Below are 16,766 nucleotides of genomic sequence, written 5' to 3' on the forward strand. Positions count from 1 at the left end.
ATTCATTAAAGAAAGAGGCAGTAAGGGGTTAAAGCATGCATACATGTTGGTGTTTGTCCCATCAGCATCGATTACACGTTGAATTAAATGAAGCGCCTCGGTAGTCCTGAAAGCACTCTGTGATGGCTGATTACACCTGCCTGTCAGCTGATGAATTCTACTGCCTTTGATTGATCAGCTTCACTCAAAGTGTGAATATTCATATTTATGTTCATTTTCATGGTAAATGTGTTATGTAAACATTGTTTTTTCACACTGTACCTCTGTGTTAATACAAGGGGCTGTTTTGTGTGCAGATAATAATCATGCTCAGCATTCCATCCAAAAATATTCCATCCTGATGTTCGTCCAATCGCAACACAGCAGTTGCATAATGGCAGCGTGATTGAGAGTTATTTTCATATTAAAATGAGAGAGGAGCCATTTGGTGCTATGGAATATTGATGCTAATTGGCATCATTTCAATACTGAAGTAAATGGATAATATAATAGATTACAAATGATTGTTGTTACTCTCAAGTGGTACACTTTCAGATTTACTGCTCAATGATGGTTTTCATGAGATGTTTTCATATTAACAGTATTGTTTTATTTGACCAATCTAGTGCTATGATACCACGTATTTAATGGAATGATTAAGCTATCATTCTCTGTACATATACATTCATTATTTCATGCACTGCTCTGTTCAGTTGCTTAGGAATTAAACATGCATTCACAGTAATGGTATACTGAGAATATTCCCAGGTGCATGTAGCTACAGTACAGTAGTTGCTAGATATGTGGTCTTAACACCAGGCATCATTTGCCTCTGGCATAAACATTTTCCTTGTTTGTTTTTCATGGTTGGATGCCCTTCTCTGGGCTATCTAACATCTACAACATTTACAAATCTAGGAAATGTAAATCTGTTCTGGGATATGTTTGTGTGTATAAAATGTTCTGGATTTATATTCCCAACTAGAATCCTCCCCCCTTCTCACTGAAAAAGACAGTGGCAATGAAGTGGCCTTGTCTTTTTTCTTCTCCCTCCAGCTTTGCTGATAGCAAAAAAGTAAGCTTGGTTAATTATAGATGGATATAATACATTATTGAACAGTGTCACTTCTTTCGTCTTTATGGTTCAGCTCATGAAAAATTATGGCAATTACAAATGACCTCTGTGGTTATTTAGTAAGTGGTTAGGTTTGAGAGAAGTTGTTCGGGCATGAGAAGCATGACCCTTAGTGGGGCCTCTGAGAAGGTTGTACCTGGGTTGGATGAACCCTTTGTAGAGTAACTCATGTAGAGCTGCTCCTGTAGGAATGGGTGTAGTAGTGCAGTGACATGGTACTCAGTATGATTAGATCCACAAGGACCTTTGACTTCTCTGCAGTTGGTCTTATCAAAACAATCTTTGTCATGACTACACGGTGCTAAACTGAGTCACTTTTCTGAGTTTCAAGTTTTATTAGTCGTATGTTCAGGATACACATGGTATACACCGTCCAACACAATGCTTACTTGCATGTTCCTTCTTGACAATGCAACAACAATAAGAAATAATAAAATATAAGAAAACTAACATAAAGTAAATAAGGCTCAGTAGAATAGAGGAAATATGCCATACTGAGCCCCGCTATTCCCATTTATTTTCAGTACTCTCGCAGAATACAAGCTTTTCAAAATGTCACACTCCTTTGATGTACTTCTTTCCAGGCATTTACTATTGTGGCATTTTCTGCTTTCAGAGTATAGACCGAGTGTGCAAAACATTATGAACATGTGCTCTTTCCATGACATAGAGTGACCAGGTGAAAGCTATGATCCCTTATTGATGTCACTTGTTAAATCCACTTCTATCAATGTAGATGAAGGGGCCAGTATCCCTGTGGAACGCTTTTGAGTCAAGTTTAATAGAACGTTTTGTTGTTTGGGAATTGTATTGGACAGTGTTTTTTCTGTATGAAATTACTAGAAAGGACTTCTTGTGTCACTAGTGTTATAAATCTAATGGGTGCTGCATCTGTTTTCTTTCTCAGCCATTGGCTCAGATTGCTCTTGATAAACCGCCAAAGATCTCTAACACAGAAATGTTTGAGACAGAGGATTTTAGAAAGCCGTCAAATATTATATTCAACATATCTTACGTTTTATCAATACAATAGGGATTTTAATGTTTCTAAAATATGAACAACATCACCAATTATTGATTAATTATTTAAGACACCTACCTATACACATTGATGATTTCAGAGGATTTTTCATTAAAATTACTTGGCACACTAACAGGTTGGTTTTGATCTCTCCCTCATGTCTGAGGCTGTATTATCAATAGGCCACAAGGAAGGGTTCTACTTCAGCCCCAGCTGCAAAAGGGAATGAATTACAATTTGATATGACTTTGATGTATTCTTTTCAATTGAGTATTTAAAGCAGCTACACACCCACACATAGCAATAAGACTTTCACTCCATTTTAAAAGATTTAAACAGGCACAACCTTGATAGAACTAGTCTTTTTTTTCTCTCAATCAATGTTATTTATTTGTTATTGGGCAAATCAAGATGGGCTTCAACGTGTAACAGGTGTGTTTGTACTTCGTAACTCTCTTGCGTTGTGTTTTTAAAGAAAGTCCAGCCAGTGGTCCCAGGTGATTGGTGTTTATTCTGACAATAGACACAAGGAGGCACATTAAATGTGTAGGACAAATATATGTTGATGGCTGTAGATTCATGATTCATCTGTTAGCATGGAAATAACTGTGAATTAGCAGAGAGCTAATGTGACCATTACAATAAGAGCATGCTAGCTAACTCACTCTTTCGACAATAACATAGAAAAGCACATTCCAGGATGCCCCTAATATCTAACAGGTACCGTACACATATGTATGTGCGTGGGTGTGTATGTATGTATATATATTAGGAAATGTACACATTGTAAATATGGAAATAGATTACAGTATTTCAGAACATGACCTACCGCTTGCATGTCAATAACAGACTGGCAAGAATTTACGTTTCCAATCTCCCCCTTTCTGCAAGCGTAGCCAATGACATTACCCCTTATTGACATCTGACTTAAACCAACCAATTAGAATACATAAACATTAAATACACATTTCTGCAGTGGCAAGTGGGAACATAATTAACTGCGTTACAAATGAATAAGCCTAGGTCCATCATAGACAACATTCAAACCTTCCTGGAGCTATGTTGCAGATGCTAGTACCACAGAATCAATCAGAGATAGTGGGAGGGAGGAGGGATAGAGAGAGAGAGAAATCAGTGTCCTGGGTAGCCCTCTCCGTTGGAAGTTATGGGCGTCACGCAGCTAGACTCAGGATACCCCTAAGTGTCTGTGAAAGCATGTGTGGGTGTGCGTCATGAGTCATCCCTATCGTCTGTCCTCTGTGTGTACGACTGCCATTGACAGATTGATCTATCTGAGGAGGCTAATGCTCAGCTAGCGCCTCCATCACCTACTAAGGAATGAGCTCATTCACAGCCAGGGATTCTCTCAGGCCAACTCTCTGCCATAGAAATACAATTATGGATGAGCCACAGGTTATACAGGATTGTGTTTTCTCCCAGTTCGTTGTTTTCATTAATGCCTTCTACAGTAAATGGGGTCAATTGATAAGTTAGAGTGGCTACCATTTGATCCCAACTTACTTCTGGACTGAACAAGCTCTCAAATCAGGGTAGATCAATATGGAAGATTCGATACAAATGTATAAATGCCGACAGATAATTAGTTTGTTCGACATGGTGGGATCTTTTTGTGCCTGTAAAATGTATTATGCGAGAAATGGCGGTGGAAATACCTTTGTGCACAAATGTTGATATAATAACCATGATATCAGAGTAAACTTGGACTTGGAAAACCATGCAGTTTATTAGGATACAGATGAAATAAGTTGTGATAAACTTCACAGAGTGGTGAAAGTTCATGGTGCTGAGCTTTATGCTCCTTTCATATCGAGGGTCATGGCATGATGATCAATGCTTGACTGCCGTTTGACCCCCAAAGAAATCTTGCTCTTGTCCATAATAATATCATCATGCAGACTAGCCTACCCACACAGCCTGTCCACACTGTATCTGAGAGCTGTTGGCTAAAGCGCATGTGCCAAGACGAGAGTAGGCACCTTTGTGACAAAACTATCGGTAGAGTTGAAAATGCGATAGAAACACAACTTTTTATTTTTATTTGGGACATGAAAACTTAAGCCAAAAAGTAAATTTTGTGTGCACTACTTGTCATCGCATTGATTTTTATCCTCAACAAGTTAGTTTGGTGCGAACACAACACTGGTGGGAAAATGCACATTTTCTTTATGCAGATTTTAGAATATTCACCTGAAAATCTGTCGCCAATTGGATGGAAACCTAGCTATGGACACTGGATTCCCACATAATTACAACAATTTGAATTGGTAACCTACTTAAACAATTTTTGGTTAGTTTGGTTTTATTTTTTATTTGTGTGTGTGTGCGTGCATGGTTGTGTGTTTGAGTGTATCTCTTTGCGGGTCAAAGCCCCTGGAGCAGAGAGAGGGTGGAAACCATTGCGATTTGAAACCTTGTTCAAAATTTATGAAGTGCTAAAATGTTTTATCGACATGGAGGCCTAGATAGCGGTCACTGGTAAGCCATTTACTGCTAGGCACTGACTCTGACACCAGACAGAGATCTAGAGGTAGGCAGCAGGCAGGCACAGGTCCATGCTCAGCCAGGAGAAATGATACACTGAGTGTACAAAACATTAAGAACACCTTCCTAATATTGAGTTGCACCCCTATTTGCCCTCAGATTAGCCTCAATTTGTCAGGGCATGGGCTCTACAAGGTGTCAAAAGCGTTCCACAGGCATGCTGGCCCATGTTGACTCTAATGCTTTTCACAGTTGTGTCAAATTGACTGGATATCCTTTGGGTGGTGGACCATTCTTTATACACATGAGAATCTGTTGAGCATGAAAAACCCAGCAGCCCTGGCACCTACTACCATACCCAGTTCAAAGGTAAATAAATCTTGCCATATATTATTATTTTGTCTTGCCCAGTCACCCTCTGTATGGCACACATACACAATTCATGCCTCAATTGTCTCAAGGTTTAAAATACTTATTTAACATGTCTCCTCCCCTTCATCTACACTGATTGAAGTGGATTTAACAAGTGACATCAATATGTCATGAAAGAGCAGGTGTTCAGAATGTTTTGTACACTCAGTTTATACACCACTCAGAAATCAACCACCTAACGATTAGCACTGAGCCAGCCAACTGATGCTAATTGGTCCCACTTCGTGTTTCTCTGCTTTCAAGGGAGCTACATAACGACACACACTTTTACATCATCAACACTCCTTTCCCGCTTGTTGCTTCCCTGCTCAACCAAAGCAGCATACATGTTCAAATGGCAAATGGCCTCACTTCAGGGCCTGTTAACTATAGATTTAAGAAGAAAGTTAAGCCAAGTTGCTATTCCTCAAAAAGGTTTTTGGAAATTCTCTTGCGCTGTTTCTTATATTTCACCTTAGGCAAAAAGTTAAGAAGAAATTCGATTCTTGAAAATAAAGTTCTTGGAAATGTTCTTAAATTCCAAGATAGCTAAACCCTTGTCTTAATCTCAGGGCAGTGAGAGGAAAAGCTCATGAAAGCAATTGGACATGTTTAATTTACTCACAAACTTTATCTGAAAGTTTCAGTATTTATTATTTTAAACCCAAGAACATGTTTTAGAACAGTAGTCGCAGTTGGAAATTTGCTAACATGATTGCCATAGCTAGTTAGATAGCTAGGTAAATCTTAAGAAGACACATAAGAAGATATTTGAGGAGTTCGTAAGAAAATCATGAAATCTTAAGATATTGTTGAGGAATTGCACATATAAATTATTTTATGAACTTCTTATCTGTTTTCTTAAGCAGCTTCTTAAGTTTTTGCGTAAGAAGTGTTTTGTGATTCTGGGCCCAGATCCATAACAAAGCATTCATTTGTTTCATCATGGCAAAGTAAATAACTACTGTCTTGATGTATTTAGAAGTAAACATACATATGGCTCTTAATTTGACCAGTATTGTTGCAGCAAAATAATCCTGCAGCAACAGGATTTGAAAGATTAGTCCATAATATTGCTTGATCAATGGTTAGGCTATTAGCTGACCAAAATTAGGCTACGTGACAATTGTAATACTGTTAATATAACCGTGTGCTATGGATCCCAAGGTTAGTTCACACGGTTTTCAGTGAATTTATGTAAATCATGAAGCTCATCTGTATTTTCTCAGCAGGAAAATTATCAGCAGCAAAAAAGTGATCAAATTAAGATCCTACTCCGGTAGTATACCCATTCAAGTGAGTTGTCTTGTCATCTAATGTTTTTGTACTTTTTGTTCTCCTCTCTTGCAGTTTTTAGTGAAGATCTACGTTCCAGCTTATATTTTGTCAATGCATCTCTGCAAGAGGTAGTGTTTGCCAGCACCACAGGGACCCTGGTGCCCTGTCCCGCTGCAGGGGTGCCCCCCGCCTCGCTGCGCTGGTACCTGGCCACCGGAGAGGAGATCTACGATGTGCCCGGGATCCGCCACGTGCACCCCAATGGCACTCTCCAGATCTTTAACTTCCTCCCCTCCAGCTTTAGTAAGCTGATCCATGACAATACCTACTACTGCACAGCTGAAAATCCTTCAGGGAAAATAAGAAGCCAAGATGTCCACATTAAGGCCGGTAAGTATTTATTTTAAATAGTAGCTGTTGTTGTTGTCATTCCTTAATTTCTTCTTGTATGTATTAATTTGCCTTTGCCAAATGCCACCCCTCTTGCTATCCTCAGTATTTCGGGAACCCTACACGGTCCGGGTGGAGGACCAGAAAGCCATGAGAGGCAATGTAGCGGTCTTCAAGTGCATTATCCCAGCCTCCGTGGAGGCTTACGTCACTGTCGTATCGTGGGAGAAAGACACAGTCTCACTATCCTCAGGTAAGACAACATTCGTATATCTTGGTCAGAATTTTGTTCAATTCCTTGCTTGGACTCTTCAAATCAGCTATTGGATTACACGTTCAATGGAATGATTCGTAGGTGTAGCTAACAAAATAAGGTTTGTTTACACAGACAGTGCTATGGATCCCAAAGTTTCTGAATGGGAAGCCTTCCCTGCTCTGCTCTGTATGCTTGGTCCACTGTTCTCTGTCTCTCTGTGACTTACCTGCTTGTGGTCTCAGTCAGCCTTTACTGTAGCTCCATGGAATCCTGTCTACCTACAGTAATAGTCAGGCTAATGTCTGTCTGTCATATTGATCCCACCCCCCTCGATTGGAACCATTCATTGCACATTGACCTCATCCCATCAGTAGATGATGCCTGGCTATTCTTTAAAAGTGCCTTCCTCACCATCTTAAATAAGCATGCCCCACTTAAAACATTTAGAACTAGGAATAGATATAGTCCTTGGTTCACTCCAGACTTGTCTGACCTTGACCAGCACAAAAACATCCTGTGGCGTTCTGCATTAGGATCGAATAGCCCCCGTGATATGCAACTTTTCAGGGAAGTTAGGAACAAATATACACAGGCAGTTAGAAAAGCTAAGGCTAGCTTTTTCAAACAGAAATTTGCATCCTGTAGTACTAACTCAAAAATGTTCTGGGACACTGTAAAGTCCATGGAGAATAAGAGCACCTCCTCCCAGCTGCCCACTGCACTGAGGCTAGGAAACACTGTTACCACCGATAAATCCACTATAATTGAGAATTTCAATAAGCATTTCTCTACGGCTGGCCATGCTTTCCACCTGGCTACCCCTACCGCGGTCAACTGCCCGGCACCCTCCACAGCAACCTGCCAAAGCCCCCACCATTTCTCCTTCACCCAAATCCAGATAGCTGATGTTCTGAAAGAGATGCAAAATCTGGACCAATACAAATCAGCCGGGCTAGACAATCTGGACCCTCTCTTTCTAAAATTATCTGTCGAAATTGTTGCAACCCCTATTCAACCTCTCTTTCGTATCGTCTGAGATTCCCAAAGATTGGAAAGCTGCCACGGTCATCCCCCTCTTCAAAGGGGGTGACACTCTAGACCCAAATTGCTACAGACCTATATCTATCCTACCCTGTCTTTCTAAGGTCTTCGAAAGCCAAGTTAACAAACAGATTACTGACCATTTTGAATCCCACCGTACCTTCTCCGCTATGGAATCTGGTTTCAGAGCTGGTCATGGGTGCACCTCAGCCACGCTCAAGGTCTTAAACGACATCATAACCACCATCGATAAGAGACATTACTGTGCAGCCGTATTCATCGACTTGGCCAAGGCTTTCGACTCTGTCAATCACCACATTCTTATTGGCAGACTCGACAGCCTTGGTTTCTGTGTTAACTAACCTCCAGGTGAGCTTCAATGCCATACAACTCTCCTTCCGTGGCCTCCAACTGCTCTTAAATGCAAGTAAAACTAAATGCATGCTATTCAATCGATCGCTGCCCGCAACTGCCCGCCTGTCCAGCATCACTACTCTGGACGGCTCTGACTAAGAATACGGGGACAACTACAAATACCTGGGTGTCTGGTTAGACTGTAAACTCTCCTTCCAGACTCATTAAGCATCTCCAATCCAAAATTAAATCTAGAATCGGCTTCCTATATCGCAACAAAGCATCCTTCAATCATGCTGCCAAACATACCTCGTAAAACTGACCATCCTACTGATCCTCGACTTCGGTGATGTCATCTATAAAATAGCCCCCAGCACTCTACTCAACAAAATGGATGCAGTCTATCACAGTGCCATCCGTTTTGTCACCAAAGCCCCATACACTACCCACCATTGCGACCTGTACGCTCTCGTTGGTTGGCCCTCGCTTCATACTCGTCGCCAAACCCACTGGCTACAGGTTATCTACAAGTCTCTGCTAGGTAAAGCCCCGCCTTATCTCAGCTCACTGGTCACCATAGCAGCACCCACTCGTAGCACGCGCTCCAGCAGGTATATCTCACTGGTCACCCCCAAAGCCAATTCCTCCTTTGGTCGTCTTTCCTTCCAGTTCTCTGCTGCCAATGACTGGAACGAACTGCAAAAATCTCTGAAGCTGGAGACTCATATCTCCCTCACTAGCTTTAAGCACCAGCTGTCAGAGCAGCTCACAGATCACTGCACCTGTACATAGCCCATCTGTAAACAGCCCATGTATCTACCTACCTCATCCCCATACTGTATTTATTTATTTATCTGGCTCCTTTGCACCCCAGTATCTCTACTTGCACATTCATCTTCTGCACATCTACCATTCCAGTGTTTAATTGCTATATTGTAATTACTTCGCCACCATGGCCTATTTATTGTCTTAACTTACCTCATTTGCACTCACTGTATTTAGACTTTTTGTTTTCTTTTGTTCTACTGTATTATTGACTGTATGTTTTGTTTATTCCATGTGTAACTCTGTGTTGTTGTTTGTCTTGCACTGCTTTGCTTTATCTTGGCCAGGTGGCAGTTGTAAATGAGAACTTGTTCTCAACTGGCCTACCTGGTGAAATAAAGGTGAAATAAAAAAATACAAAAATAAACAGGTTGATATTGTACATTAAACGACAACTCTCCTGTTAGACTGTTAAGCAACTTCTGGGCAATTTTGCTTTATATTGTGGGACATGTTTTCATGACATTTTAAATGTGTCTGCTCAAGCACAAAGATCCCTTCTGTGATCCATGTCTGTGTGTACTGGTTGCTAGTCGAGGGCTTTACTGTTTCTGCTGCTGTAAGGAGATATGATATGGTCTATAATGACTGCACATGAGTTTTGCAGATTCAGACAAGACTGAAAAAGATGCTTGCATCTGTGAAGCCTAGAAGTCATCACTTTTTACTGTGTAACATTCATGGCCTTGAAAAGTAGAGTAGTATGGAAAGCGGAATTTGGACTTTTCTCGTTTTAATTATGTGCTTAACTGTATAACACAGGGCAGGGTTATAATAGCTAGTGAGTTTTTAAGTGAGTTTAGGTCATGCAGTATTGTAGTCCTATGGAACCTTTATTTTTTACTACAAAACAGCCAGGGTGTTCTAAAGGTGAATAACGCATAGGAGCAGTGATGTTTTATCATCACCCAGTTCTTAGGAGTGCTTTTACATGCATTAAAAACAACCTAGATGGGATTGTTTCCTGTTTATTCCAATAACTATCAAGCCACAGGAGGCTTGTCAGAAGCATCAGCATCACGGTCAGGATCAGTGCTCTTTCCTCGCTAAATATTTGATGATGTTCTGATACATGAGCAAATAACCTTACAGTTATGGACAGCGTATGTTTACTGCGTATGTTTACAAAGTGCATTTAAAGGTGTGTGTGTTTTATTTCTTTACCAGGGGTTTGATCCCAGGTTGTGTGTGTGTGTGTGTGTGTGTGTGTGTGTTTGTAAATGTGTTAGCATGAGGTTATCAACCAGGCCTGAAACGTAGAAGATTGACCCAACCTATTCTTCTCTGAGGGTTGCCAACCCTGCACTCTAAATTTTTCATGAAAGAAGACTTTGTCTCGGTGGACACAAAATAAAGCTATCCAACCGCTGTGCTAAATTATTAATCTAAGGTTTCGGTTGGGAACAGTTACATCAAGCACACATCCGCAGTCAGACTTTCTATTGGAATTGAAAGACTAAAACCCATTCCACACACAACAGATCCACCTCAACCAGGGCCTCTGATGTTATTATACATGTTGGTTTTTAATGTCATGGTAACAAACATCAGTATTAGCTACCAAATAATTTGTATTATTATAGATTTGGCCATTTTTTTCACTATACAATCATTTCTTTGTGGTTGTTCAGTGAAATATGTATGTATTTGATAGGTTCTTGTATCATATAACCCCTTTAAAGTAGACACCTTAGCATAAGGTGTTACCCTATAAATCATATTTTAATATGTAGAAGGGACTGGTTTGCATTGCGTCTCATCTGAAACCTGTACATTTCCATTGATTCATGTCAGGGGAAAGAATATGTATAATTACAGACTAGGGCCGGTCTTAATTAATCAACTGTGATTGAAAAGTTAATTACAATATGAATGACCTCTTAAAATAAGGACTGCTTAGTAGTCATTTGAAGTGGCCCTGTTTTCAATCTGAATGAGCACCGCAACTCACAAGCCCTAATGTTGCCACTAACTTACCATTAACCTGTCATGCATTTTAAAATGTACCTCGCCGTGCGGCTTTTCAAATTCACAGCAGCCGCCTGGCTCCTCTCGGCTTTTGATAAACAATTGACAGAGCTAATAGGGAGATGAAAGAGAACAAAGCAGAGGAGTGGAGCTTGCAGCGCGGCTGCCTTTTATATGGGACGCCTAATGCATCTCCAGCTTTTTTATGTATCAAGTGGTGGGGCTGTTGAATACAGGATGGGCTGGACATCTTTTTGTCTTCCGCATCTGCTTTGCCTTTGTCTCTCACCTTTCACATGTGATCCAATTTAATGAGGGGGCCTTGATGGAAAAAGGCGGATCAAAACTAGCTCTCTAAGGGATGCATACAACATGTTGTCATACAGGTGTGTATTCCCCTTGGATGGAGTGATTTACAATGAAATTATGGGTCCTATGGTTATACAATAACAACTTCTTCCTCTCTTCTCTCTCACACTCTTCCTCTTTGTTTTGCTGGATGAGGCAGAGGTGGGGTTTGCTGCACAGTGAACCCGTCTCATTCAGACCACGGCCCTGCATGGCCCTGCATTGGTCCTCTGGGTTTCAGTCTCCTCCAATGATGCTATACTCTGCACCTACTGGGAAACTTGTATTCATCCATGCGAGGTGGGACTTTCTCTTGAGCAAGCAGCTTACTGTGTATACAGTATCTTACACATGTTGTTTGCTGGCATTTGCAAACATTTGAAAATATTTAAATGTTCATTTAAGTGTCAGGATGTTGCGATGGTGCTGCTGCATCACATTGCCCCAGACAGACAGAAAGACAGACAGACAGGTATAAGGCCTGTGTATGGGCGAGACGGCCAGTGTCTGTCTACTGCTGCTGGGAGGAAAAGTAGAGACTGGTCCTCTGGTGCCTGGAGATAGTGCTTTCTCATTAGAACAAACACACGTGCCTTTCATCTTTTCAAGCTGAAGATTAAGCTGGAGATGGTGCAAGGGAAGCTTTTCTCAAGCATTAAGGCACAGGCTTACTGCAATGCTGGAGGAGAGGGATGACTGTAAGCCTCTCCCTCCTCTTCTGTATCCTCTGTTTCTCCCTCTCCTTCTCTCTCCTCTCTCTTTCTCTCTCATGCTCTCTCCTCTCTCTTTCTCTCGCTCCTCTCTCTTTCTCTCTCTCATCACTTCTTTCCCTTGCTCACTTATAAGGAATGTTGTTGAAAGATATTTGTTATTATTGGTGAATGCATTGCATACTGAGCATCTTTCCTAGTTCCCAGTTTTGGTACAATACCATAATGGTATTAAATGTAGTCATATATAGTACCAGTCAAAAGTTTGGACACACCTGCTCATTCAAGGGTTTTTCTTTATTTTTACTCTTTTCTACATTGTAGAATAATAGTGAAGACATCAAAACTATTAAATAACACATATGGAATCATGTAGTAACCAAAAAAGTGTAATACAAGAGATTCTTCAAAGTAGCCATCCTTTGCACACTCTTGGCATTGTCTCAACCAGCTTCATGAGGTAGTCACCTGGAATGCATTGCTGCAAAGAAACCACTACTAAAGGACACAATAAGAAGAAGAGACTTGGTTGGGACAAGAAACATGAGCAATGGACATTAGACCGGTGGAAATCTGTCCTTTGGTCTGATACGCCGTGTCTTTGTGAGACGCAGAGTAGGTGAACGGATGATCTCCGTGGTTCCCACTGTGAAGCATGGAGGAGGAGGTGTGATGGTGTGGGGGTGCTTTACTGGTGACACTGACAGTGATTTATTTAGAATTCAAGGCACACTTAACCAGCATGGCTACCACAGCATTCTGCAGCAACACGCCATCCCAACTGGTTTGCGCTTAGTAGGACTATAATTTGTTTTTCAACAGGACAATGACCCAACACACCTCCAGGCTGTGTAAGGGCTATTTGACCAAGAAGGAGAGTGATGGAGTGCTGCATCAGATGACCTGGCCTCAACTTTCACCTGACCTCAATCCAATTGAGATGGTTTGGGATGAGTTGGACTGCAGAGTGAAGGAAAAGCAGCCAACAAGTGCTCAACATATATGGGAACTCCTTCAAGACTGTTGGAAAAGCATTCCAGGTGAAGCTATTTGAGAGAATGCCAAGAATGTGCAAAGCTGTCATCAAGGAAAAGGGTGGCTATTTGAAGAATCTAAAATATGTTTTCATTTGTTAAACACTTTTTTTGGGGTTACTACATGATTCCATATATGTTATTTCATAGTTTTGATGTCTTCGCTATTATTCTACAATGTAGAAAATAGTAAAAATCAAGAAAAATCCTTGAATGAGTAGATGTGTCCAAACATTTGACTGGTACTGTTTATACTGTATAATCTTCTGGATTTGACCTTCTATAAGGGCTCAGGGGTCATGGTGGTCAGAGAAAGGGGCCTTACGATTCTACAAGTCAGGACTACCTGGCTTGATGACTCCTTGCTGTCCCCAGGTCACCTGGCCGTGCTGCTGCTCCAGTTCCAACTGTTCTGCCTGCAGCTATGGAACCCTGACCTGTTCACCGGACGTGCTACCTGTCCCAGACCTGTTGTCCCAGACCTGCTGGAACCCTGACCTATTCACCGGACGTGCTACCTGTCCCAGACCTGCTGTTTTCAACTCTTTAGAGACAGCAGGAGCAGTAGAGATACTCTCAAAGATCGGCTATGAAAAAGCCAACTGACACTTACTCTTGTGTTACTGACTTGTTGCACCCTCGACAACTACTATGATTATTATTATTTGACAATGCTGGTAATTTATGAACATTTGAACATCTAGGCCATGTGCTGTTATAATCTCCACCCGGCACAGCCAGAAGAGGACTGGCCACCCCTCATAGCCTGGTTCCTCTCTAGGATTCTTCCTAGGTTTTGGCCTTTCTAGGGAGTTTTTCCTAGCCACCGTGCTTCTACACCTGCATTGCTTGCTGTTTGGGGTTTTAGGCTGGGTTTCTGTACAGCACTTTGAGATATCAGCTGATGTAAGAAGGGCTATATAAATACATTTGATTTGATTTGATTTACTAATGCAGTCTTAAAGTCTCTATCCTGGATGATCAGTGAGTCTTCTTCCTTGACTGCCAGCCTGCCTTCCTCCGTTGCATAACACTTGGCAGAAGGCCCAAGTCAATTTCCTGCTGGCTGCAAAACACTGTTTTCTATTTGGTTTATGCAAATGTAGCCGTCCAATGCTCGGAGCATTACCAGAGCCCCTGGATACATTTTTCCGTCACATTTATGTGGGCTGCTTCACAACTGTGTACTTTACACTAACTGTTTAAATGCCTCTGCAATCTCTCACACTGCTCTTGACGCCACTCACCCTCATTCAAGGTACTTGAGCAGTGCTAATCAAAGCTTATCAAGGAGTTTGCCTGCTAATAGCATCAGTGTCTTAACCAGCCATTCTCCATAATGTCTGGGATGCCCTTACATAAACTAGAGTAGGGAAGGAAGGAAGCCATCATCACACAGCAGGGATTAATCTAGTCAGCTTCATGACGCCTCCCCATTTTTCACTGGGATTGACAGAGGGCACCTACAGGCAGGCAGAGACAGGACAGTTAAATCAACTCGGATCCAACCCAAAGTCAGGCCAACCTTGAAAAGAGGGCAGAAATAAGCTATCACTGGTTCGCTTGGTCTGCCGAGGGGGAAGAAGAAGATGGAGAGGAGAGTGGGCGAGGCCGAAGCTTTCCTTGGTAAACAAAGGCGTCCACACTGCATTGCATAGGCCACATTGTTATGTCTCTCTCTCACGCTCTCTCTCTCTCTCTCTCTCTCAGGAGGGAAAGCATGATCTTTATCTAACCACAGAACGATTGCGAGGCAGCCCTGGGCTAGTGTGTTTGTACGTGTATGCCTGCGTGCGTGGTGCCTGCGTGCGTGGTGCCTGCGTGCGTGGTGCATGCGTGCAGGGTGCCTGCGTGCGTGGTGCCTGCGTGCGTGGTGCCTGCGTGCGTGGTGCCTGCGTGCGTGGTGCCTGCGTGTGCTATTCCTCCCACCCTGCAGTAAAGCCTTATGAAACAACACAGCACATCATTTTACTCCTGCTCCACCCAGAGCAGCAGCAACTGAAATGCTGACCCTCATCTTTCACTAGATCCCAATTCATAGTCTACTCATGCACAGCTGCTGGAAAGCTTGGGGAGATGGGGTATTGGGAGTGTGTGTATGCACGTCTGTGAGTGTGTGCGTGTGTTGAGAATGATACAATTCAGAAATATCAATACTTGTGTGCATTAATCACACGGCTGCCAGAGAGAATTATGGGAACATGAGCTGAAGGATGCATTTGTGCATTTGCAGCATGAATGCTGTGTGAAGGGGAGTTCGGGGAATTGGGGTGAGGGGATAATGGACCCTTTTATATGTGAGTGGAGTGAGCAGAGGAGATGGTCTGGGGTTGGTTGTTGATCTAAATGTACATCACACAGTGCTATATTTGTTATATGGACATACATGGACATGATTTGGAAAGGCACACACCTGTCTATATAAGGTCCCACAGTTGACAGTGCATGTCAGAGCAAAAACCAAGCCATGCAGTCAAAGGAATTATCTGTAGAGCTCCAAGACAGGTTTGTGTGGAAGGGTGCCAAAAAATGTCTGCATCATTGAAGGTCCCCAAGAACACAGTGGTCTCCATCATTCTTAATTAAAAGAAGTTTGGAACCACCAAGACTCTTCCTAGAGTTGGCCGCCCGGCCAAACTGAGCAATCGGGGGAGAAGGGCGTTGGTCATGGAACCCGATGGTCATTTTGACTGAGCCTCAGAGTTCCTCTGTGGAGATGGGAGAACCTTCCAGAAGGACAACCATCTCTGCAGCACTCCACCAATAAGGCCTTTATGTTACAGTGACCAGACGGAGACACTCTTCAGTAAAAGGCACATGACAGCCCACTTGGAGTTTGCCAAAAGGCACCTAAAGGACTCTCAGACCACGAGGAACAAGATTTTCTGGTCTGATGAAACCAAGATTGAACTCTTTGGCCTGAATGCCAAGCGTCACGTCTGGAGGAAACCTGGCACCATCCCTACGGTGAAGCATGGTGGTGGCAGCATCATACTTTGGGGATGTTTTTCAGCGACAGCGACTGGGAGACTAGTCTGGATTGAGGGAAAGATGAACAGAGCAAAGTACAGAGAGATCCTTGATGAAGACCAGCTCCAGAGCGCTCAGGACCTCAGACTGGGGCAAAGGTTCATCTTCCAATAGGACAACGACCCTAAGCACACATCCAAGACAATGCAGGAGTGGCTTCGGGACCTGACAGAGCTTGAGAGTTTCTGCAGAGAAGAATGGGAGAAACTCCCCAAATACAGTTGTGCCAAGCTTGTAGTGTCATACCCAAGAAGACTCGAGGCTGTAATTGCTGCCAAAAGTCCTTCAACAAAGTACTAAGTAATTGGTCTGAATACTTATGTAAATGTGATATATCCAGGTTTTTTATTTTTATAAATGTGCAAACATTTCTAATTAACTGTTTTTGCTTTTCCATTATGGGGTATTGTGTGTATGACCCCAACCATGGAGGGAGTGATAGAATTGTTTGTGTATTTTCACATTGTACGATGTGAGTATTTTC

The 16,766-nt window shown here is 42.2% G+C and overlaps 1 protein-coding gene across 1 annotated transcript in view; it reads left to right on the plus strand.

Annotated features, from left to right (window-relative positions):
• The window catches only part of LOC115206408 (Down syndrome cell adhesion molecule), a 148,364-nt gene that overhangs the window by 13,260 nt on the left and 118,338 nt on the right, over positions 1 to 16,766 (plus strand). The window contains exons 2-3 of the mRNA XM_029773343.1: positions 6,399 to 6,716; positions 6,823 to 6,969. Coding sequence (XP_029629203.1) covers positions 6,399 to 6,716; positions 6,823 to 6,969 — 465 coding nt within the window. The remainder of the gene's footprint in view (positions 1 to 6,398; positions 6,717 to 6,822; positions 6,970 to 16,766) is intronic.

This window comes from Salmo trutta, chromosome 13, assembly GCF_901001165.1.
Source record: "Salmo trutta chromosome 13, fSalTru1.1, whole genome shotgun sequence".
Classification (NCBI taxonomy): Eukaryota; Metazoa; Chordata; class Actinopteri; order Salmoniformes; family Salmonidae; genus Salmo; species Salmo trutta.